General features: G+C 49.3%; 3 protein-coding genes across 4 annotated transcripts in view; 2 read left to right on the forward strand and 1 right to left on the reverse strand.

Moving 5' to 3' along the window:
- The first annotated feature begins 1,031 nt into the window (after window positions 1–1,031).
- On the forward strand, window positions 1,032–12,051 carry LOC118228878 (lipoprotein lipase-like). 2 transcript variants are annotated; one of them, XM_035420436.1, is made up of 10 exons: window positions 1,032–1,398; window positions 4,441–4,616; window positions 5,135–5,314; window positions 6,223–6,334; window positions 7,930–8,163; window positions 8,787–9,029; window positions 9,460–9,580; window positions 10,189–10,371; window positions 11,132–11,239; window positions 11,931–12,051. In XM_035420436.1, the coding sequence occupies exons 2-10, from the start codon at window positions 4,596–4,598 to the stop codon at window positions 11,980–11,982; spliced, it is 1,254 nt and encodes a 417-aa protein (XP_035276327.1). In that variant the 5' UTR covers window positions 1,032–1,398; window positions 4,441–4,595; the 3' UTR covers window positions 11,983–12,051. The 2 variants fall into 2 exon arrangements, with proteins under 2 accessions (XP_035276327.1, XP_035276326.1); XM_035420435.1 differs by lacking the exon at window positions 1,032–1,398 and adding an exon at window positions 2,625–2,721.
- A 3,513-nt stretch (window positions 12,052–15,564) lies between these two features.
- LOC118228940 (uncharacterized HIT-like protein Synpcc7942_1390) lies at window positions 15,565–18,341 on the reverse strand. The gene is made up of 5 exons (XM_035420538.1): window positions 18,173–18,341; window positions 17,771–17,920; window positions 17,293–17,397; window positions 16,455–16,527; window positions 15,565–15,837 (listed from the first exon to the last, which is right to left on the reverse strand). Exons 1-5 carry the CDS (start codon window positions 18,272–18,274, stop codon window positions 15,746–15,748), a joined length of 522 nt encoding a protein of 173 aa, XP_035276429.1. The 5' UTR covers window positions 18,275–18,341; the 3' UTR covers window positions 15,565–15,745.
- Window positions 18,342–22,250: 3,909 nt separating this feature from the next.
- LOC118229523 (uncharacterized protein KIAA1614-like) overlaps window positions 22,251–24,962 on the forward strand; it is a 6,472-nt gene continuing 3,760 nt past the window's right edge. The window contains exons 1-3 of the mRNA XM_035421554.1: window positions 22,251–23,214; window positions 23,536–23,611; window positions 24,164–24,319. Of these exons, the coding sequence (XP_035277445.1) occupies window positions 22,251–23,214; window positions 23,536–23,611; window positions 24,164–24,319 (1,196 nt within the window). The remainder of the gene's footprint in view (window positions 23,215–23,535; window positions 23,612–24,163; window positions 24,320–24,962) is intronic.

Genomic DNA, 24,962 nt, shown 5'->3' on the forward strand with positions numbered 1-24,962 from the left:
CTGTTCCGACCTCTGTGGGAAAATCCACCACCAGGGGGCGCCAAAACAGAAAGGTTCTGAATGTGCTCTTTAAAGTGAATTTAAGAACTGAATATTAGTTGAGTTAAGGGTATATTTCACACTGATATAAGGACTCATTTTACACAGATATAAGGGTGCAGTTTGCACTGATATAAATATGCATTTCTTACTGTAAATATATCCCAGTCTAATTAGGGAGAGACATTGCAGTATTACTGGTTAAGGTAAAGTAATGTTTAGAGGTTGAGAAGTTGCAGGTTTGATTTCTGCTATAGTTCTATAGTTGCATCATTAAGCACCTTTGGGTTTTTAGTCTAATTCCTTCATATTCAGCTGTATAAATTGGAATTAAGTTTTTTATTTCTTAACTCTAACTTTCTCTGGATAAATATAGGAATTGTTCATAAAGGAGGGAGAAGCTCAGTGTTTCCACCTCTCTCCAATTCGGAGAAATTCTCCCCCAGAAAGGGTCCGTAACTTCTTAAAATTGTGTATCTTCAACAAAAAGAAACAGTCTTGAAAAGAACACATTTTTTGAGGAAAAGGGGGTGGTTGATGGGCGGGGAGTCCCTTCCTTCACTCAATTGGTCGGTTTGGATGAACGGACAACACGCGATTTGCGATTGGATAGAAAGGAATGTGTCCTAACAGTAGCCAGACACGGACAATGTGTCTCACACAATAACAGTGACGCACGAGCCTTCAAGCCTTATGATTCCCATTGGTCACGTGAGAGGAAATCGCCAACACGACTGAAACAAATCCCTGTTATGAACAGAATTTATTTATATATAACCCTGCCATGTGTTTTGGACATGTGGACATAACATATGTCGACCGAGTAATGAAAATAGAGGTCTCTGTGAAGTACGGCGTAAGAAATTGTGATGAGAGAGAGAGAGAGAGAGAGAGAGAGGTCGGCGTTTGGAGACGCATGTGGATTGATTTGACCGTTTTCTTGGAATTCTAATGTCCTTGGTTACTCAACTGGTGTTTCTATTTCTGGGATTGGGACCTCCGGCAGATTTGTTCATATATAATGTAAATGAGACTTACGATGTACAAATGAAAACGAAGACAATATATATGGGCCGGAGTGCTCTGTGGAGTTCAGCTATACGCCCCCGTCCTTCATCTAAACCTCCATAATGCATTACCCACTGAACGCAAGACTTGCGGAGGCAATGGTCTGTAGAAGGCACGTTCACGTGCGGTGGAACTCCGGGGACCAATAACTGCGCAACTCCAGAGTTATTGAAGCGTGAAAGGTGGTCCAGCTGCGCATGGCATAGAGAACATGACCTAAACATGGATACCCACGCGTGTGACGGAGGGCCAAGATCCGCGGCGGAATATTAAATGAAATATTGGGCTACGGTCTTTTCTGCTGCGCAGTGTCGTTTTTTTTCGCCGTCTGCCCCGGTTACAAACACTAACAATTCCCTTTGCTGTCCTCTTCTATAAGGGTTTACAGTTAATCAATTATTCAGAGATTGTATCGTTATTATTCAAAATTCATCAAGGTTTTTTTTTTTATCGCAAAAACGCTCCTACTAGCCAGAGAGGACAAAAGCTTTCGTAAACAGTGCACAGTTAACGCACGTAAAAACAAACACAAGAGCCCTTAAATTCCCCGCTAAGAACACATTTGGACATATTATTAAATATTTGCGAACAGTAGGCTAATAATAATAATAATAATAATAATAATAATAATAATAATAATAATAATAATAAAAAGAAGAACATGCATAATTATGAATATATTATATATATATATACATAATTACGCAGCTTCTTATATATATATATATATATATATATATATATATATATACACACACACACATTAGCCTGCATGTTTAATATCAACAGAATATCCACAGATATACTAAAATAAATTCTACAGTTAATCCCACACGGGGTACACCTCTTTTAATGCAATTCTTTGTTTTTTAATTAAAAAAAATGTATTTTTTAATGTATTTTTTTTTATTTATTTTAACTGGCTTCCAAAGACTGGAAGCCAGTTCCAAAAGAATTACACTACAAGGCACACGCAGGCTGTGTTCACACTGGCTTTGTGTGTCATCATACTGACTGAACTTGTAAATGAAGCGGGACCCGCACGCAGTGGGTAAATACAATTGGTAATGGTTCGGAAAAGCGCGTGGGTTTTCTTGACTCAACATTTTTTTCCAGAGAAGGTACGTGGACTCCCAAGCCACGTGCCTCGGACCAATAAACAGTGAGTAGTTTGCATGAAGCTTCAGGTTTAGCATAAAACCACATTTGGAAGCCCGTGTGGGGAAGAATTTAGGGGATGCGATAGAGCGCTTAGGTTTTTAAAGAGCTTAATTAAATCAATTTTCATTTTGCAAGAATTATAAAAAATAAAATGAACAAAACAACAATTTAGGTAACAATTACAAAACCATTACAGATTAATTCCAGTCCATTTTAATTCTGGACATGTTCTTTTAAGATCAAGAGTATTTTTTTTTCTTACAGCAGACTTCACTCAAAATTTCAGCATTTGGATCATCACCGAAGTAACTTTTAAAATATATATATATATTTTTTGCTTGCTGGGAAACCGTAATATGGGCAAAGAAAACATCGGGACGATTATCATTTCAATTTACTTTATAGAAATGTGCGCACGTTTTTCAACAACCGCCACTGATGAAACTTCATTCAGTAAGTACATGATTACACTGTCTAAGATTTGGACGACGTCAGAGTTCAGAGCAGATTGTTACTGTGCAAAAGCGCGATTCGAAGGCTGCAACAACAACGGGTTTCTTGCTTTGTACGCCCTCGAGCGGTAAAACGTTAACACTGCCAGGGCGGCTCAGTCAGTCTGAGGTTGACCTCGTCAGTGTGGGAAGTTACCATTTCTATTGCATTACATTTATTTGGGAGATGCTTTTATTGAAAGTGACGTACAGTAAGTGCATACAGAAGGTCACTGGAACTACAAAACACAGGTCCGATAAGGTACAATACTCATTTTGTAACAGTTATTCACAGCCATGAACACATTAAGTCCAGTTCACACAGTAAACATTACTCTCTGACCTAGCCTAAGCTAAGTCAAACCAGGAGGCATGACAAGCTACAACATCAAGATAATGATACGAAGTACAATATAAGTGCTGGATGGAGGTACATGTTGCAAGAAAGTGACACAGGAGGTAGATGTGTAACATGAATGTGCTATAGGAACAAAGGAGAGGGATTTCAGTGATAAAAATGATCCCAGATTGTGAGCGCCCTGCAGAGTGGTTATAGTTAGTCCGGGTATAGTCCGAAGAGATGAGTCTTCAGACCACGGCTGAAGATGGGCAATGAGGGAGTGGTTCGTAGAGGAACAGGGAGTTCGTTCCACCACTGGGGAGCTAGGGTGGAGAAGCTCCATGGTAGGGACGAGCGAGAACCCTTTGCTCTGCAAGTCGCAGAGCAGAGTGGTCGAGCTGGCGTGTAGGATTGAATCATGTCCTATAAGTAGGCGGGGACTGTCCTGTTGGCTGCAGTGTAAGCGAGGGTCAGGACTTTGAATATGACCCTGGCAGCAACCGGTAGCCAGTGGAGTGACCTCAGCATGGGAGTGATGTGAGAGAACCTGGGAAGGTTGAAGACAAGCCGGGCAGCAGCTATTAATGACTTTACAAGTAGCCAAAATAAAATAAAGAAACTGAATGAAAATAATGAAGTTAAATAAAGCGGCTGAATAACAGAATGCCTGTGTCAGTCGATCAGTGATTTCACCCAGACAATACAGAGCTGGCTGGACATATGCTGGCCTTGTTCTGCTGCTTCATATTATTTATTACCAATAGAGGGCAGTATTGCACTATCCAAGCACAAATCTGGCGGTCACCTCAGGTCATTAGAGTTTAACTGGCATCCCGTACCTGATACATGCCCTGTCACGACTTCCCCTTAAGCCACGAAAATGTGTATTTAGTTACTTATTCATAACTTCAGTGCTTTATAAATTTTAGGAAGATCGATGCTTTTCAAGTGTACTATTACTCCAGAAGGACCCCCTTGAAAATGAGATCCTTTCAATAAATTCAAATTCAAATGACGCAAAATGCTTGTCTGCTTTTTTTCCTTCTTTTGAACGTGTGCATTATTTATTATTTCATGGCCAAGGTGATAAGCGAATTTGCCTTCCGGGATAAGTAAAGTTCAAACTAACCTAAACGAACCCAAAAGGTAACACACAACATATGACTTATATTCTGTGCACAATTCAGTGTGACTCACACAACTCATCTCTCGGCTGGAGAAAGTGCAGCGGGCACGGCAGGACCAGGCACTGCTTCCATATACAGTCAAACGAGACAAAATGACCAGTAAATTATGCATCTTTTTAAAAAACATTTGTCACCCATTTTTTTGCACTTCCAGGCAACGGCACAGACTGGCTGAGGGACTACAGCGACATCCAATCGAAGTTCTCCCTGCGCACCTGTGACGGTCCGGATGAGGACCTGTGCTACCTGGTACCTGGTCACCCGCACACCGCCCACGAGTGCCAGTTCCACGCCCACGCACAGACCTTCATGATAATTCACGGCTGGACGGTAAAAATCCCCTCGCTGTTAACTCACTCATTACACTGAAATTCACCAGTGAGCCCTCCTCAGCCATAGGAAGCTTCAAAGAGCTCAGCCAGCATAGCCTGGAGATAAGAGCAGGACCTGGGGGGTTACTATCTGTAGGGTGAATCTGTGTGTGTGTGTGTGTGTGTGCGTCCTGCATGCGTGTCCTCTGTGTGTGTGTGTGTGTGTGTGCGTCCTGCATGCATGTCCTCTGTGTGTGTGTGTGTGTGTGTCTGCCTGTATATGTATGTGTCAGAGGGGGTGTCCATGCCCCTGCCTCCTCTTTTTCACCAGTTAAAAAATATGTGGCTTTCTTTCAGTTTTCAGTTAAGTTTATGGGCAACTTGGAAGGAAGAAGGCTGTAGCATGGCAGCTGTGCTGGTGCAGGCTGTAACATGGCGGCTGTGCTGGTGCAGGCTGTAACATGGCGGCTGTGCTGGTGCAGGCTGTAACATGGCGGCTGTGCTGGTGCAGGCTGTAACATGGCGGCTGTGCTGCAGGTAACGGGGATGTTTGAGAGCTGGGTGTCCATGCTGGTGCAGGCTCTGTACGAGCGGGAGCCCCACGCTAACGTGCTGGTGGTGGACTGGCTGGACCGAGCCCGTCAGCACTACCCCACCTCCGCCGCCAACACCAAGCTGGCGGGCCGCGACGTCGCCAAGTTCATCAACTGGATGGAGGTGAGCACGCCGCCAGCAACCAATCGCTGTACAGAAGTCTGTAAAATCCATTCCAACGACTAATCACTGTACAGTAGCCTGCAAAATCCAGTCCAACAACCAATTGCTGTACAGTAGTCTGTAAAATCCATTCCAACAACTGATAGCTGTACAGTAGACTGTAAAATCCATTCCAATGACCAATTACTGTACAGTAGCCTGCAAAATCCAGTCCAACAACCAATTGCTGTACAGTAGTCTGTAAAATCCATTCCAACAACTGATAGCTGTACAGTAGACTGTAAAATCCATTCCAATGACCAATTACTGTACAGCAGCCTGCAAAATCCATTCCAACGACCAATCACTGTACAGCAGCCTGTAAAATCCAGTCCAACAACCAATTGCTGTACAGTAGTCTGCAAAATCCATTCCAACAACTGATAGCTGTACAGTAGTCTGTAAAATCCATTCCAACAACCAATCACAATATAGAAGTCAGTAAAATCAAATGCCAACAACCAATAACAGTACAGCAGTCTGTAAAATGAAATGCCAACAACTAATCACTGTACAGCAGTCTGTAAAATCCATTCCAACAACCAATCACTGTACGCCAGTGTGTAAAATCCATTCCAAGAACCAATCACTGTATGCCAGTCTGTAAAATCCATTCCAACAACCAATCACTGAGCTGACCTCTCGTCACGTGTGCGGTCGTTTGGGAATGACCCCCAATGTAAGAGCGAGGCCTGAATTGTCCCCAGTACGAGAGTGGGGTGAATGTAAACGGTTTTGTTTTGGGGTACATTTAAGCGACACAGGCAGGAAAAGCTTTTTGTTTATATATAAATGGAGATGATTTTTTTTTTTTTTGCTTTAATAAGTCAGGAAGAAGTGATGTTGCTGTGCTGGATCTGCACCTGTAGGTGGAGCTACAGTACCCCCTGGAGATGGTGCACCTGCTGGGGTACAGTCTGGGGGCCCACGTGGCCGGCATCGCTGGAGATCTCTCCAAAAACAAGGTCTACAGGATCACAGGTCAGCAGCCAATCACTGTGCATGATTTACACAACCAACAATCACTGCACCACAGGCACAGGCCAGTAGCCAATCACTGTGCTAGAATTACACAACCACCAATCACTGCACCACAGCTGCAGGCCAGTGGCCAATCACTGCGCTAGAATTACACAACCAACAATCACTGTGCTAGAATTACACAACCACCAATCACTGCACCACAGCTGCAGGCCAGTGGCCAATCACTGTGCATGATTTACACAACCAACAATCACTGCACCACAGGCACAGGTCAGCAGCCAATCACTGTGCTAGAATTACACAACCACCAATCACTGCAGCACAGGCACAGGCCAGCGGCCAATCGTGGTACTGCAGTCTGTACAGTGGTCAGAATACAAGATTAGATCATTTAAAGTTAGAAAAAACTTAGATAAGATCAGACTACCCTTTACAGTACATTTTGGAAATGTGTTTTTGGCTTCACCAAGAGGACACACATTCAATACATATATAACAGCTAATGCAACTTTTGCGCATGCAAGAAGCTCTTTTAAGCCTTGCTAACCTTCTAGCTACCTAGCTGGCAAACTAAATTAAAACATCAGTATCTTTGTTAACCCTAGCTAAACATTCAATAAACCCATAAAGGAAATACAAGACATCCATTCCAGAATGCAACCGCGGCATGATATCAATTGCACAGATTTAACAGAAAATGCAGCTGTTCAGCACGCAACAGACATGAGCCCGAGCTTTCCCTGGCCACTGGCTTAATCAGCTACAGCTACAGTCAGCACCTAATGGCAGCAGGGCTGAACACAGTACAGCGACGCGAGAGCAGGCTTTACACTGCATAGTTTGCACTGACCATACGCTAACGGTTATCGATATAACTCGTTTATAAGTGGAAGTTACTAACATGTGCTTGACTGCCTACCTGCTTAACCGGCCAGCGTCTGTTTTCTGTCTTCAAGTTTTTAGAAGTGAAATGCGCAATCCTTACAATAATTATGACAACTGTTTTACGAATATATCAGATTGCCAGGGGGGAAATAAAACCAAAAGACATACAAAAATACACCCCTGTATTCAGTCTGGCCGGGTGAATTCAGACAGCCTTACTGAATAAAACTGCGATTAACCCATCAGATTTGAACAGTGTGGTGTGGGCAGGTACAGGTAGCTTTGCGAGGCGGCTTGTAGAAACAGGCTTTACTGGAGTACGGGTGCCTGTGCGCGCGTGGAGAACGGGAGCGCTGGACCTGGACTGTTCTCCCATCGCTTTGAAATTAGTCCGTGCGTAACGTTGTATTGACATAACACGTAAGTATATATTTCACCTGTCCCCAATTTTGGGGGGAACTTGAAAGTATTAACACATGCTGGTTGCTCTGCTTGTTAAGTGCTTCTGATTTAGCATGTGACCCAGCCTAATTGTAGACACTGTTTCCATGGCTTTAGACAGTGTCCATGGTTGCGGTGCTGTTGCCATGGCTTTAGACACTGTGTCCATGGTTGCGATGCTGTTTCCATGCCTTTAGACACTGTTTCCATGGTTGCGATGCTGTTTCCATGGTTGCGATGCCCTCTTCTCTGTGCCCTGTTGCCAGGTCTGGACCCTGCTGGCCCGGGGTTCGAGCATGCTGACGCGCAGAGCTCCCTCTCCCCGGATGATGCCGAATTTGTGGACGTCCTGCACACGAACACGAGGGGGTCCCCCGGGCGCAGCATCGGGATCCAGCGGCCCGTGGGGCACGTGGACATCTACCCCAACGGCGGGACGTCCCAGCCCGGCTGCGATCTACAAAGCGCCATGCTGAAGATCGCCATGTCCGGCATCCAGAGTGAGCCTCTGCCACCTTCATCCCAGCCCCCTCCTCCTCCTCTTCCTCCCCACACTGCAGCACCACCACTTCCTCATGCGCCTGGTTTTATTGTCTTTAGCTAAACGGACTGAACAGTGTTATGAAGCAGCGCTGCAGTGTGAGGAGTGCTCAGAGCTGCAGTGTGAGGAGTGCTCAGGGCTGCAGTGTGAGGAGTGCTCAGGGCTGCAGTGTGAGGAGAGCTCAGGGCTGCAGTGTGAGGAGTGCTCAGGGCTGCAGTGTGAGGAGTGCTCAGGGCTGCAGTGTGAGGAGGGCTCAGGGCTGCAGTGTGAGGAGTGCTCAGGGCTGCAGTGTGAGGAGTGTTCAGAGCTGCAGTGTGAGGAGTGCTCAGAGCTGCAGTGTGAGGAGTGCTCAGGGCTGCAGTGTGAGGAGTGCTCAGGACTGCAGTGTGAGGAGTGCTCAGGGCTGCAGTGTGAGGAGTGCTCAGGGCTGCAGTGTGAGGCAGAACAGTGTGCAGATCAAGCAGGGCTCATTTCTCTGTCAGTTGTGAAGTGCATAGTTTAAATCATGGCTTCTCTCTCTTTGTCTCTCTCCCCCTCCCTCTCTCTCTCTCCCTCCCCCCCCCCCCCCCCCCCCCCCCGCAGATATGAATCAGTTAATGAAGTGTTCCCATGAGCGCTCAGTGCTCCTGTTTGTCGACTCGCTGCTGAACTCTGAGCAGCAGAGCACGGCGTTCCTCTGCAGCTCCAGGGAGACCTTCAGCCGCGGCCTGTGTCTCAGCTGCCGTGGCAACCGCTGCGCCAAGCTGGGCTACGGCGCCCGGCCGGTCCGCGCCCGCCGGAGCCTCACCATGTACCTGCACACCCGCGGGGTCATGCCCTACAAAGGTGAGCCGCGGGCGGGGTCATGCCCTACAAAGGTGAGCTGTGGGCGGGGCGGGGCGGGGCGGGGCGGGGCGGGGCGGGTTCATGCCCTACAAAGGTGAGCCGTGGGCGGGGTCATGCCCTACAAAGGTGAGCCGTGGGCGGGGTCATGCCCTACAAAGGTGAGCCCGGCTGTCAGTCAGAACGTCACCGTGGCAACACTGAGCTTCACAGACACATAGAACCCTGCGCTTCTGATAATCTGTGAAAGAAAAGATTGCAAACACATAAAATGACAAGGGGACAAAAGATGGCTGTATTGCCATTGCTATAGAGTTTTTCTTTTAGTGTTTTGGCTGGTGGCCCAGTGGTCTCATTTTCATGTTTATTTCTCTCTCTCTCTCTCTTTCTCTCTCTCCCACCGTCTCTCCCCCTCTCTCTCTGCCTCTGTCAGTTTTTCACTTCCAGGTGAAAGTACATTTCTTCAGCCAGGACAATGTGACCTTCAGGGACCAGCCACTGAAGGTGTCTCTCTTCGGGACTCTGGGAGAGAAGGAAGACATTAGCCTCATCCTGTGAGTATCCACACCTCCCATGGCAACACCGTTCATGTGTGTGTGTGTGTGTGTGTGTGTGTGTGTGTGCTCAGTTACAGGTGAAAAGACCCCTTGGTGTTCAGTTCCAGCCGAAGAAACCCTTTGGTGTTCAGTTCCAGTTTGTGGGTGAGCTGGGGGTGTGGAAGCTGATAGGCGTTTGACTCTTTATGCCTGGACCCTCGTAGGCCCATCATGCAGGGAAACAGCGCGGTGTTGTGTGGGGCAGCTGATAGGCGTTTGACTCTTTATGCCTGGACCCTCGTAGGCCCATCATGCAGGGGAACAGTGTGGTGTTGTGTGGGGCAGCTGATAGGCGTTTGACTCTTTATGCCTGGACCCTCGTAGGCCCACCATGCAGGGGAACAGTGCGGTGTTGTGTGGGGCAGCTGATAGGCGTTTGACTCTTTATGCCTGGACCCTCGTAGGCCCATCATGCAGGGGAACAGCGCGGTGTTGTGTGGGGCAGCTGATAGGTGTTTGACTCTTTATGCCTGGACCCCCGGTAGGCCCACCATGCAGGGGAACAGCGCGGTGTTGTGTGGGGCAGCTGATAGGTGTTTGACTCTTTATGCCTGGACCCCCGGTAGGCCCACCATGCAGGGGAACAGCACTGCGTCCTTCCTGGTGACGTCGGACGTGGAGGTGGGGGAGCTGCTGCGGGTGGAGCTGCAGTGGGTGAAGGACTACGTCTTCAAGTTCTGGGAGCACCCCGGGCTGAGCCCATTCTACGCCCGCAGGCTACGCGTCAAAGCTGGGGAGACACAGGCCAGGTCAGCCCAAACTGCACCCCCAAATCCTCAATCCCCTCCCATCCCCCCAGATCTGCACCCTGGACCCCAAACTGCACCCCCAAATCCTCAATCCCCACCCCTCCCATCCCCCCAGATCTGCACCCTGGACCCCAAACCGCACCCCCAAATCCTCAATCCCCACCCCTCCCATCCCCCCAGATCTGCACCCTGGACCCCAAACCGCACCCCCAAATCCTCAATCCCCACCCCTCCCATCCCCCCAGATCTGCACCCTGGACCCCAAACCGCACCCCCAAATCCTCAATCCCCTCCCATCCTCCCAAATCTGCACGCTGGACCCCAAACTGCACCCGCAAATCCTCAATCCCCACCCCTCCCGTCCCCCCAGATCTGCACCCTGGACCCCAAACTGCACCCCCAAATCCTCAATCCCCACCCCCCCAAATCTGCACCCTGAACCTCCATATCCCCAAACCCTGAACGCCAAACTCCACCCACAAATCCCCACACCCACCCCCCAAATCTGCACCCTGGACCTCTACATCCCCAAACTCTAAACCCAAAACCCAATGCACCACCTCTCTTTACACCCCACCCCAAAAATCACCCTCAAACCCGAACTCTACCCTAAACTCCTCAACCCCCATCCACCAAACCCCACCCTGTATCTCCATACCCCCAGACTCTACCCCTCAGTCTCGCACCCTGTACCCCTGTACCCCATTACCGCTGGAACCCCCGTGATGTGCGATGAGCACCCTCTCCTCCTCCGCTCCAGGGTGGTGTTCGGGGCCAAAGATGGGGAGTTTGTCTTCCTCTCCAGAGGAGGGGGCTACGTCACCTTCATCAGATCCAAAGAGGACCCAGCCAGCCTGAAACAGGAGAGGTACAGCACTCCCAGATCCCAGACACGTCTGACAGGAGGGAGAGGCTCCGTCTGGGGGGAGGGGGGGGGTGGGGGGCTCGATCTGAAGGGAGGAGTCGACCTGGGGTGGGTGGAGTGGGGCTCGATCTTGGGGGGGGGGGGGGGGGGGGGGGGGGGGGGGGGGGGGAGTCGATCTGAAGTGGGGGGTCGATCTGGGGTGGGGGGGGGGGTTGGGGCTCAATCTGAATGGGGAAGGAGGGGCTGAATCTGAAGCGGGGGGGTCGTTCTGGGGCAGGGCAGGGTGGGGCTCGATCTTGGGGGGGGGGTCTTCAGATGGAAATTCAGCTGTTGTGTGTTTAGTTACTGCATCATCACTGGACACCAATAACAACGTTTGCTGATTATTGGTTAATATTTATTTATCGATGTACTAATTAATTTATAGTTAACAATTTTATAGATTCATTTACAGATTTATTTATTGATTTATATAACTATTGTTTGATTGATTTATAGATTTATTGGTTTAATGATTGATAGTTTGATTTATTTATTGATTGATTTATTGGTTGACTGGTTTAATGACTGATTGATTGATTGATTGGCTGATTAGTTTAATGACTGATATATTGATTGATTGACTGATTGATTGATTGATTGACTGATTAGTTTAATGACTGATATATTGATTGATTGACTGATTGGCTTGCAGGCTGCACAGGCTGAAGATGATTGGCAGCTCGTTCAAGCAGAGCGCAGAGTAATTCTGGCCCCGCCCCGGATCCTGGGAATCAGAAACGGAGAGTGCTCATTGGCTGAGACCCGGTTACCGTCACCCGTCAGCAGGGCTTTACCCTGCCTTCCTCCCCCCATATACACCCCCCCCCCCCCCCACAAACCCCCATACACACCCCCCCCCACACACAAACCCCCATACACCCCCCCACTCACAAAACCCCCGTACACCCCCCCACTCACAAACCCCCATACACCCCCCCCCACACCCCCCCTACACACAAACCCCCATACACCCCCCCCCATACACACCCCCCCACACACAAACCCCCGTACACCCCCCCCACACCCCCCCCCATACACACACCCCCACACACAAACCCCCATACACACACCCCCACACACAAACCCCCGTACACCCCCCCCACACCCCCCCCCCATACACACACCCCCACATACACCGTTGAGGCCGAGATGGGGGGGGGGTTGAAGGGGCAGGGATTGTTGAGGCCGGGGGGGAGGGGGGGGGTGTAGAGGCAGGGATTGTTGAGGCCGGGGGGGGGGGTGGGGGGTTGAAGGGGCAGGGATTGTTGAGGCCGGGGGGGGGGGGGGGGGGGCGGTGTAGGGTGAGTAGCAGTGCCGTTCCAGCAGCTGTTCGGTTAATGCAGATGGTGCACATGCTCCATGAAGGTCCGTGAAGTTAAATAATGTTTTTTAACTGAATAAATGTTTATCTCATGTATATTTATGCAGTATGTAACATGTATTTTTTTTACTTCTTTTTGTTTTGTTTCTGTTTGAATAGTAACGTGATACGACTTTGTGTTTTTTATAGATTAGGGTTAATGGGTAGTTCTGAAGCCAGCTGTCACACAGTGCTGGTCATCCTGTCCAGTCTGTGGGCACAACATGTATTTCTGTAATAAAATAACATGTATAAGAACAACCGTTAATTTTGTGTCTGTTCTGTCTCTTGTCCCTAAATTTAGTTAATTATTGAACTGCACTGACCTGAATCAAAGGCACATTAAATAGAACAGACTTGAACTAAATCATTTTTTTTTTTTTAGATACCTTCGGTGTCGAGCAATGGGCAGCCCGCCATCTTGGTTTACAGCTGATACCTCTGGGGGCATTATTACCCTTTTTAAAGAACATAAACAGGAGAAAACCATGGATCAGCGATTCTGAGTAATGACCACAGTCTCATTTCATGTTTTAACAAAAACAGAAAGGGGGTGCATGCGAACATCGTGTTCCCAGTACCCCTTCAATTCACACGTGATCCCCGTAATTCTGCTGGGACCCGCTCCGGGACTTTCCCGATAGCTCAGGAGGCACGGCGCCCTGGCTGCACGTGGGACGTGGTACACGCGCCACATGAATAAACAGGATAAAAGAAGCGGCTTGAAGGAGAGGAGGAGAGTTAGCAGGGTGGCAGTGTGACAGTGTATGACCTGAGCATGCGGCGCAACGAGCGGAGAACACGCTAAATCACACGCTAAATCACGCGTCGCACACGCGTGCAGCGGGCCGGCCTTCTCACACGCTAGCCCAGTCACGCAAGAAACCGCCAGCACACAGGTCACCACGGCGCCAGGTGCCCTCCTCCGGTTTCACAGACCCCCCCCCCCCCCCCATAAAAGCGTGCACAGATGCCTGCTCTGAGTGGCAGCGGCGCTCTGGCTGTTAGGCTCTATCACCATGAGTTTGGTCTGAAGATCCGGTACGGCCACCAGTGATAGCAGAGGTCACGGCCGGGGTCGAACCCAACCGCGACCCGGAAGCACTACGTCACCCTGCCCCTGAATCACAGAGCAAAAGAATGTTTTTTAAAAAATGTATTTAATTCATCTTGAATTTAGTTTGGGGAGCTCTGCCTGTCCTTCACACCTTTAACAGCATCACAGTGCTGCTCTGAACCGTCTGTGCCCAGGCCTGTCAATCATCCCGCTCTCCCATCGAGCCCCATATCCACCCCACCCCGCCTGCACCAATCAGCTGATGTCTTAATATCCACCCCAACCCCCTGCACCAATCAGCTGCTGTCTTAATATCCACCCCATTCCCCCCGCACCAATCAAATGCTGTCTTAATATCCACCAATGAGTACCAAAGACTACCAATGTCCAGTATCTCCACACCCATTTCATACTGGGCTCTTGGGGGTATTAGATTCAAGGGTTAACCAGCAGGGGCACCATTTTGGATTCAGGTGTTTCAGGTTACAAATCATCTCGTTTTAAAGAGACCTGTAGGAAGCAGCGTGGAGAAGTTCCTGCGACCTTTGACCCCGAGCGAGGAGCGTTGTTTATGTGCACTGCCTTTAGTGGGATGCATTTCCTGATCGCAGTAAGTGTCATGAGACAGGACAACAGAGAGCTGGATCTGCTCTGGAGCGCACAGACAAGAGCCTGCCTTCTGTACGGCTCTATGGGGGGCAGGGGGCCGTGTGGAGGGGGCCATCGCAGGGGCAAATGGGGGGGGGGGGGGGTGGAGGCTCATCACAGGGGCACATGGCGGGGGGGGGGGGGGGGGATGGAGGCTCATTGCAGGGGCACATGTGAGTGTGTGTGTGTGAGTGTGAAGCAGTAGTTTAATGCTCAGTCTCCTTCCCTCGGCTGAGTCACGTAGGCAGCACTGCCAAGTCCTCTGTCCCAGGCTGAGGGAGTGAATGAGTTCTCCTTTACGAAAAATGGGCTCAGCCGATACCCTGGCGACTCCACACTCCAGCGAGAAGCAATCTGTCTGCAGCTGGGGCTCCATCCCGGCACGGTGCTGACCTGGGGCTCCATCCCAGGACGCCGGTGAGCACAGATATTTCAATCCGCTCCTCCTCGCCTCCCGCAGAGACGGCCTGCTGCACTCCCAGTGACCCAGAGACACTGGAATTCAGCCCCAGTCCAGTCCACCGGGGGTGGGGGGGAGCGAAAGATTGCCCCCTCACTCGCCTGCCCCCCCCGATCCCTCCCCACCCCTCTCTCATAGCAGGCAGAAAAAATTACACCTGAAAAAAGACCCATCAAGGCTGCTGTGTTCATACAGCAGCTCAGAGCAGGAGAGCAGATCCAGAATCAGTTTCCCCCGTCCGCACCACAGCCTTATCCATTATGAGCCGAAAGGCTAAACTGATCTTAGATCAGCACAGATTACAGCAGTAATCAGCTTAAACACATATACAGCAACTGGCAATTAAAGCACCAGCACAGCAAGTTCCTCTGCCCTGTGCTGTAACAGCCTGCAACAGAATTCTGCCAGAAAACTACATTTCCCATCAACAGCCTGAACTGTGTCTCCCTTGTGGTGCAACCAGGTAAGTGCATCAGCTTCATACAAATGAAAGGTGGAGAAGCAGAGATTGCACCTGCACCTGGAGAGGCAAGAGCAGGGACGGTTTAAGATTTGAGCAGCAAACTATTGAATGACAGTGCTTCTCACAAGTAAAACCCAAAGAATCACAGTAAATTCTTCAACAGACAGTCACTGGATAAAACAGCTACAAAAATTAACAAAATGATGTCGGAATGTAGGTTTTACCATTTTACACTATTGGCTATTATAAAAATGTAATTAATAATGTTCATGAAATGAGAAAAAAAAAAACCATGATACAAAATTTCAAACTGAAGAGTACAGTGTTTTATTTAATCAGTTTTCTGGTAAATCCTCTCAGTGAAGTGGGGATGTGTGACTGCAGAGTGGGGATGTGTGGATCTGTGCAGGTGTACATGGGTTAGCACACCTGCTGAAGGCTGGCCCACGAGCCCCAGGGTCCCCCAGGAAGAGCCCCTCCTAGCCTGGGGGCCACGACATCTGTCTGCCGCCCAAAACGTGGATGTGGAGGTGATAAACAGACTGGGCTCCGTGCTTTCCATCGTTAATCACTGCAACACGAAATAACACAAACACACACTGGTCATACCATACTACCCATGATTAATCACCCCAACACCAACACACACTGGTCATACCATACTACCCATGATTAATCACCCCAACACCAACACACACTGGTCATACCATACTACCCATCATTAATCACCCCAACACCAACACACACTGCTCATACCATACTACCCATCATTAATCACCCCAACACCAACACACACTGCTCATACCATACTACCCATCATTAATCACCCCAACACCAACACACACTGCTCATACCATACTACCCATCATTAATCACCCCAACACCAACACACACTGCTCATACCATACTGCCCATCATTAATCACCCCAACACAAACACACACTGCTCATACCATACTACCCATCATTAATCACTGCAACACAAACACACACTGCTCATACCATACTACCATCATTAATCACTGCAACACAAACTCACGCTGCTCACACCGCACTACTGCTGTAAATGTTGATGTGTTTGAGGCGTTAGGTGCAGCTCGTGCACAGCTGGTGAACTCATGCTAAGTGCTCAGAGGTTCAGCATCAGCTGAGCCAGACTGCAGGTGTGCACAGGTGAGTTTACTCTTACCTACTCTGTATCCCTCCACCAAACCTTCTTTCTGAGCCACGTTTTTGGCCACAACCAAGAGGTGTCCCAAGAGCTGTGGGGAAAAAGGCAAAAACAAAAAAAAACAAAAAACGAGAAGGTAAAAACATTCACGGAATTTGGTTTCCACTTCCTGGGCGTGTGGAAAACGGTCATCACCTAAGTATTTATCTGGGAAAGGAAACCGACTCTCAGTTAAACACACAGCAGTCATTATTCGCACCATAACTTTTTCACAACAGACCACTGTTTCTATACATAGCTGGTGAATTTGATGTTTCTACACATGCAATGTTACACAGGTAGCTGGTGAATTTGATGAGTTCCTAATGTGACACTGTAGAGACTACAGTTCAGTGCTGGCAGACCTACACCAGCAATGCTAACACACACACTCTCTCTCTCTCTCTCTCTTACACACATACTCACACACACACTCTCACTCTCTCTCTCTCTCTTACACACACACACACACACACACACACACACTCACACTCTCTCTCTCTCTCTCTTACACACACACACACATACTCACACACACACACTTTCTCTCTCTCTTACACACGCTCACACACACTCTCTCTCTCTCTCTCACACGCACACACACACACTCTCTCACACACTCACACACACACTCTCTCTCTCTCTTACACACACACTCACACACACACACTCTCTTTCTCTCTCACACACACACACACTCTCTCTCTCACACACGCACACACTCTCTCTCTCTCTCTCTCACACACACACACACACTCTCTCTCTCTCTCTCACACATGCACACACACTCTCTCTCTCTCTCTCTCACACACTGCACCTGTGCATCGTCATCCTCCACCGCACTGATTCTTGGGATAGGAGTCCGAGGAATAACCAGGAAGTGGACCGGTGCTTGGGGACTGATGTCACGGAATGCCAGGCACTGAGCCACAGAACAACACGGGCGTTACAAGTCCTCATTTTCACACACCCTTTACCCTTATATTTACTTCTGTATTATCTGATGCTGCGCTAACCTGTGCAGCCAAAGATCTGGGCAGCGCTGGATATAAACTGTATCATCTAGCTGCAAAAGGGAAACGTGCTGCGGGTGTGGAATCCGTGTGGACCCCTAACCCTAGGACCAGCCCCGCCCCCTTCCGCCGCATGGAATGTACATGCAAAGTGAACTTTCATACGTGACCATTTTAAGCTGTTCATTGTTAACTCCTAATATTGTATGGTTTATTTGTGCAGTCATGTTAAAATGACATGCAGAACGCGTGTAACGTGCAACTATAACTGACTTAAGATACCTTGTCGTCCTCATAAATGATGTCTGCAGGGATGGATTTGTCGATCACTTTACTGAAAATAGTCGGAGCCAGGTTTCCGTACTTCCTTCTGGCTTCATCCGCATGGCGTGCTTTCGTCACCTCGTCCTTCGGTGTAGTGCAAAAGCTTCTCTGTGAATCATAAACACGCAAACGGTGGCGTTAACTTGCGCAGATAATGTTGATCCGTAAGCCGTGGTCCTGCTGCCCACGGATCAATTCATGAGACGACGTTACAGATCAACTTTTCATTAAGATGCTAATACATGTATTCATAAGTATTAGCAATGCAGTTACTTCGCTACAAAGTGTGGTAGCGAGCCAGTGGCTAGCCTGTCCGTTTCACTTTCCTGGGGGAAATGGCTGATCCACATTATATCGTACCTCTGCACAACAGTGAATTCTACTTGCAAGAAGCAAAGCCGAGAAGTTAAGTATGGTCCTTTCAGTAAATCGCGAACGCAGGCGTAGCAGCAGACCGTTCATTGCAGTGACTCCTGAGTTCAATCGAACTGCACAAAACCAAACAAACACACTCCATGGCGCATGCGCATTTCCGTTTGTCAAAACCCAAAGCTGATTGGGCGTTACTAAATACGTCACTACGAATGATTTATTTCGCCCCGGTACATAACATACAAAAATGAACTCGCTGGGTTGCGGATTATACTGTCCCATAGACGTATATATGTCTATGTACTGTCCCACTCCAACGACACGCCCACGAATCATCAAACTAGGAGTGTCACACACACAGCAACAACATGTTGAATGTACTCCATCAGAGTAAAATGTATCCAATCAAGCTGATTTAACATAACACATTTTACTGTGTACTCACAATTTTAATACAAGACATCACATTTCAGCAATATTCAAAACGAATTTTTTTTTTTTTTTTATGATGCTCACAGCCCTTGGGAAAGGAGTCCGTCATTTCAAGCAGCTGGGAAGTCTTCCTTCAGTCCGCCAAGTGCGATCAAATCTGAGAATGTTATGACTTCACTGTGAAGAGAAAACCAGTCTTTTTCTGCCTGTTCGGAAAAAACAGGGTGGTGTGCATCGCGAGAACCGAATAAATACATTTATCGATCCACTTTAACACGTAAATAGAAAAAGAGCAGTATAGGAAACGCGTATTAAGATGAATGAAGATTCAGGGCGGAGGAGAGATCTCAGTCTCTCACGCTGTTAAAACAAAACTAACTTTTGCAGGGAATGTATTTGCAGAAACACCTGGTAACGGCGGCTAAAGCTGCTCAGTGAGGTTAAAAACAGGAGGCAATGAGGTGCAATGAGTATTCTTGCCGTTTTTTAAATCTCATTGTGGTAGCAGAGCAACCACACGCTAACTTCAGTGGTGCAGTGGCGCCCCCTGCTGGATGTGGCGTCTCTGATAAGAGTGAAGAACTGTGTCTCGCAGATGCTATTTTAGGTGAGGCCCAAGATCCAAAGATTTTTTTCTTTTCACAATATATTTCCATTCTTTATGCCCATGTTAACTATAGAAATGACAGCGTGCTCCTTTGGTTACACACAATAATGATCTTAAAATTACAAGTAGGCAGTTCAAAGCACCTGGCTGCATGCCGATGCAATGTAATTAAAAAAAAAAAAACAGATGGTTTGATTTCTTGGAAAATAATTAATTATATTTCCAATTACTTGCAGGGCCACATTCATCATCTTAGAAACAAAGTATTTACGACTTGGCTATTGGCTACAATTAGAATTATTCACTCTCCTTGTTTCAGAGCTACAAGGTAAGTGAACTCACATTTTACAAAACTTCTCTCCATGACCCAGAACCCACCAACATTTGATGGATCTTAAAAGCACTAAAACTTTCCTGGTGATTTTCTGACCATTCTTAACCCTTTCTCCTGAAGCATTTACAAAGGCAGTTTTCACCTGGGTGTACTACGCCTTACTACTTTGGGGCAACACACAGCAGCATTATTTATGTGGCATCAAGACTATGTGTCAAAATTTAGGAAATATGTGAAGAATTATTCATGGTATGCACAAAATGAAATAATAATAATAATAATAATAATAAGCTTTTTCATGGTTACGGCTTATAGAATTATGATCTAATGTTGCTGCTGATAATCTTCTATGGTAATGAAGCCACACCCACAGTGCAAGTGACTCCTGAATATTATTGCAGAGCCCAGTGCACACTGGCGGACCCAGAGAAGGTCTCAGGAGCGCTGATTGATGTGGCCAAGCACCTGGGCAATCTGAAGTACAGAGTGTGGGAGAAGATGCTGGGGACTGTTCAATACAGTGAGTACTGGGGGCAGGGAGCTCCACATTGTCACTGTACAGGGAGAATCTTCAGCATCCTTTCCACAAGCTGATAAAGCCAGTCAGAGTCATATTGGTCCTGTCTGTGTAAGAGCCCTGGAGTGAAGAGACTGAACACCAGTCCTTAATCTCCCTGATGAACAAAGGGAGGGAGAGAGTGTGTGAGAGAGGGAGAGAGAGGATAGAGAGACGGAGGGAGAGTCCTTAAGTCCTGAAGAGGGGGAGGGAGCAAGTGTGTGTGTGTGTGTGAGAGAGAGAGAGAGGGAGAGAGAGGAGGAGAGAGGGGGGGAGAGTGGGAGAGAGAGAGGACTGTAACAGGCTCGCTGGCTGTACGGAATCAGGAATACGAGTCTGGATCAGCAACACCTGAGCTGCCATGACCCAACACTCATCAGGAGCCAGAACGGTAAGAGAGAGAGAGAGAATGTGTGTGTGTGTGAGAGAGAGAGAGAGAGAGAGAGAGAGAGAGAAAGAGAGAGAGAGAGAGGTGTGTGTCCAGCATGCAAACCCAGGTGCTGTTTGTGTGCAGGGTTAGGATGTTAGGGTTAGGGTGTGAGAGTTAGGGTTAAGATGTTAGGGTTAGGGCGTGAGGGTTAGGATGTTAGGGTTAGGGTGTGAGGGTTAGGGTTAGGATGTTAGGGTTAGGGTCTGAGGGTTAGGGTTAGGGTGTGAGGGTTAGGGTTAAGGTGTGGGGGTTAGGGCAAACCTGGCCTCACTGTTGCTGTTAAATCCAGCTGGGGAACACAGCTGTGGAACTTTAAAATGTCCACCCACATCTTCTCATCCAGGGCTTTCTCATTTGCACGTGTAGGACTGACTGCTTTTGTGCGTTTGTGCATTTGTGCGTTTGTGTGTTTGTGCGTTTGTGCGTTTGTGTTTGTGAGCGGCGGGTCAGGATTAAAGACACATTACAGTCTCCTGCTCAGCCTGATAGCTGCACATCAATGCCCTGCCTGGACTGTGCAGCCTCTCTACCTCTCTGGACTGTGCAGCCTCTCTGTCTCTCTGGACTGTGCAGCCTCTCTACCTCTCTGGACTGTGCAGCCTCTCTACCTCTCTGGACTGTGCAGCCTCTCTACCTCTCTGGACTGTGCAGCCTCTCTACCTCTCTGGACTGTGCAGCCTCTCTATCGCTCTGGCCTGTGCAGCCTCTCTATCGCTCTGGATTGAGCTAACGCTCGGTTACGATGCGTCAGCATTTGGTAACAGTCCGCTAAAGTTTGGTTACGAACCGCCAGCGCTTGGTTACGGTGCAGGCGCTTGGTTACGGTACAGGCGCTTGGTTACGGTGCCGGTGCTTGGTTACGGTGCCGGCGCTTGGTTACGGTGCCGGCGCTTGGTTACGGTGCAGGCGCTTGGTTACGGTGCAGGCGCTTGGTTACGGTGCCGGCGCTTGGTTACGGTGCCGGCGCTAGGATACAGTCCCCCAGCGCTAGGTTACGGTGCCGGCTCTTGGTTACGGTGCAGGCTGTGACATACTGCAAGGGGGAGTGGATATGACAGGCAGCTGTGTTCAGTGTTAATATCTGATTATAAATGAGTCATTTAAATCCCTACTGCAGGCCAGTGCAGAAAGCCATCCTGTTCTGCAGAGAGAGAGGGGGAAGGAGGGAGTGAGAGAGGGAAGGAGGGAGTGAGAGGGAGGGAGGTGCATCTGACTGGTGTGATTTTTTCAATTTGTGGGTGTGTGTGTGCATGTGTGTGTCAGTGTGTGTGTCAGTGTGAGTGTGAGTATGTGTGTGTGTGTGCTCTGTGTGAGTGTGCTTGTGTGTGCATGTGTGTGCTCTGTGTGAGTGTGTGTGTGCCTGTGTGCCTCCTGCCATCCAATCACAATCCTGTACTCTCTGTGTGAATCACTGCCTCCTGCTGTCCAATCACAATCCTGCACTCTCTGTGTGAATCTCTGCCTCCTGCCGTCCAATCATAATCCTGCCCTCTCTATGTGAATCTCTGCCTCCTCCCGTGGGGATTGGGTGGAGCCCCTGGCCTCCTGGACACACAGGAGCCTCCACTGGAGCCTTCACCGGAGAATCAGTGGAGAAAATTCATCTGATCTGAGTGGAAACCTTACTTGTTGCACTGAAACTTTAAAACTTTAATTTTACCCTCTCCTCTCTCCTTCCCCTAGCCCTTTAAATAAGACCTCAGCCGAATGGCTGAACACAGCATGGAGGAAATGACCGTGGCCAATGGGACATCCCCTTCTTACCTGCAGAAGGTCGGACCACCAGCCTCCAGCCGGACAGATGATGAGCTTCAGCCCCGCCCCTGGCCCCGCCCCAGGCCCCGCCCAGACGCCCTGCTGTCACAGCTGCACATTCCTCCATGCTCTGCGGTGTCGTTGCCATGGCCACTAGAGTCACGCATCACAGGGGGACCAACCAGCAGTGGCAGTAACAATGAGGAGGCGGAGCCTGAGCCTCAGAGTCATGCCCACTTGACCAATCAGCTCCTGCAGGGGCAGGAAGAGGCGGAGACTGTGATCAGTGGGCAGGGTGAAGGGGTGGGTCTGTATCACTTTGAGGCAGAGGAGTCCCACCCACCCAAACCCTGGGCCCCTGTACGTCCCAGGACACTGGCACTGAAGGGCTACGCCCTCACTCTGGGGGTAGGGGTGCGAGTGGAGGGCAGGACAGTGGGTGGGGTGGCAGCTGAGGCAATGTTTAGAGAAGGTGGGGAAATGGGCAAGGCTGTGGGCAGGGTAGTGATTGGAGAGAACAGGGACCTGGGTGTGGCTAAATGGAGAAGGGAAGTGGGTGTGGCCACAGGGGGCAGGGAAATGGGCGGGGCTACAGGGGGCAGGAAAGTGGGTGGGGTTACATGTGGGGCAGCAGGTACGGAAGTGGGCGGGGCTACAGGTGGGACAGCAGGTATGGAAGCGGGCGGGGCTGCAGGGGGCAGGAAAGTGGGCGGGGCTGGAGGGCAGCAGCTGTTGCAGTGGGGCCTGCAGAGGTCAGACAGCCTGGAGAGTCTCCTGAGCAGGTTTGGGCTGCGGGACGGGGGCCCCAAGGAGGCAGGGGGCCCTGTGGGAGGGCTCAGGAGGGCTGACAGCTGGGAGAGCCTGTACAGCGTGCTCCACTATCCCCAAAACTGCAGCCAGGACACACAGAGGTCAGGTGAGAAAGAGGAACAGAGCTACACCCCAAATGTGCAGCTGGACACCCTCTGTACCTTTCTCTTTCTTTCTCTGTCCCTCATACCTCTCTCCCTCCCTCCTCTCTCTTTCTCTGTCCCTCATACCTCTCTCTCTCCCTCCTCTCTCTTTCTCTGTCCCTCATACCTCTCTCTCTCCCTCCTCTCTCTTTCTCTGTCCCTCATACCTCTCTCTCTCCCTCTTCTCTCTTTTTCTGTCCCTCATACCTCTCTCTCTCCCTCCTCTCGCTTTCTCTGTCCCTCATACCTCTCTCTCTCCCTCCTCGCTCTTTCTCCCTCTCCAGGTGCTGTCTGTCAGACAGACTCTGACTGTGATTTAGGCATATATGGGCACAGTCGGAGCACACAGACCCCCCAAGGGTGAGTTTACACAGCACAGCTCTCAATTGCGCTAATAACACAGTATACACAGCACAGCTCTCACCTGCGCTAATAACACAGTTTACACAGCACAGCTCTCACCTGTACTAATAACACAGTTTACACAGCACAGCTCTCACCTGTGCTAATAACACAGTTTACACAGCACAGCTCTCACCTGCGCTAATAACACAGTTTACACAGCACAGCTCGCACCTGTGCTAATAACACAGTATACACAGCACAGTTCTCACCTGCGCTAATAACACAGTTTACACAGCATAGCTCTCACCTGTGCTAATAACACAGTTTACACAGCACAGCTCTCACCTGTGCTAATAACACAGTTTACATAGCACAGCTCTCACCTGTGCTAATAACACAATTTACACAGCTGTCAACTTAAATGGTTTTTCTGGGCAAATACTGTTATTATTGTCTGAAATAACAGACAAATTAATCTTTCCTTCCCTCTCCATCTCTCTCTTTCTCTCTCCCCCCCTCCCCCTCCCCTCCGCCCTCTCCCCCTCTCCCACCCCCCCCCCCTCGCAGGTGCGGTGTCTCTGCGGAGGACCCGCTGAGCCCCAGGTACAAGCTGGCCATGCGTCTCCTGGATCAGGCCCGCAGGAAGACCCGGTCCGGCCCAGTCCAGGCCTCACACGCCCTCTTACCTGAACATACCTGCTTACCTGTACACAGCACCAGCATGTAAGTCTGCTCCAGTGTGTGTGTGTGTGTGTGTGTGTGTGTGTTTGTGTGTGTGTGAGTGTGTGTGTGCCTGCGTGTGACCCAGTGAAACTGACCCAACTGACCCAGAGAAACTGACCCATGAAACTGACCCAGAGAAACTGACCCAGGGAAACTGACCCAGGGAAACTGACCCAGGGAAACTGACCCAAGAAACTGACCCAGAGAAACTGACCCAGGGAAACTGACCCAGGGAAACTGACCCAGGGAAACTGACCCAAGAAACTGACCCAGAGAAACTGACCCAGGGAAGCTGGGGGATGATCAGAGGGCCAGACAGGGTGAGCCGGTTGGGATTTTGGCACAGGACACCCAGGTTAACACCCCCTAATCTTTCAGTAAGAGCCAGGGGATCTTTAATGAGTGCAGCGACTTAAGACAGTTTACCCGTCTAATCTGGGAGACAGCTGCATGTTCGAGCAGAGAAAGAGAGAGAAAGAGAGAGAGAGAGAGGGAGAGAGAGGGAGAGAGAGGGATAGAGGAGGTGACCTCATGCAGGAGAACATTTACCCAGCATGCACCTTTGGTATGAGTGTATGGGGCTGTGTCCAAAACGGCGCACTTGCCGATGAATGGCTGAGCGGGCGTGGTTGAGCGGGCATGG

This window comes from Anguilla anguilla, chromosome 6 (assembly GCF_013347855.1).
Source record: "Anguilla anguilla isolate fAngAng1 chromosome 6, fAngAng1.pri, whole genome shotgun sequence".
Classification (NCBI taxonomy): domain Eukaryota; kingdom Metazoa; phylum Chordata; class Actinopteri; order Anguilliformes; family Anguillidae; genus Anguilla; species Anguilla anguilla.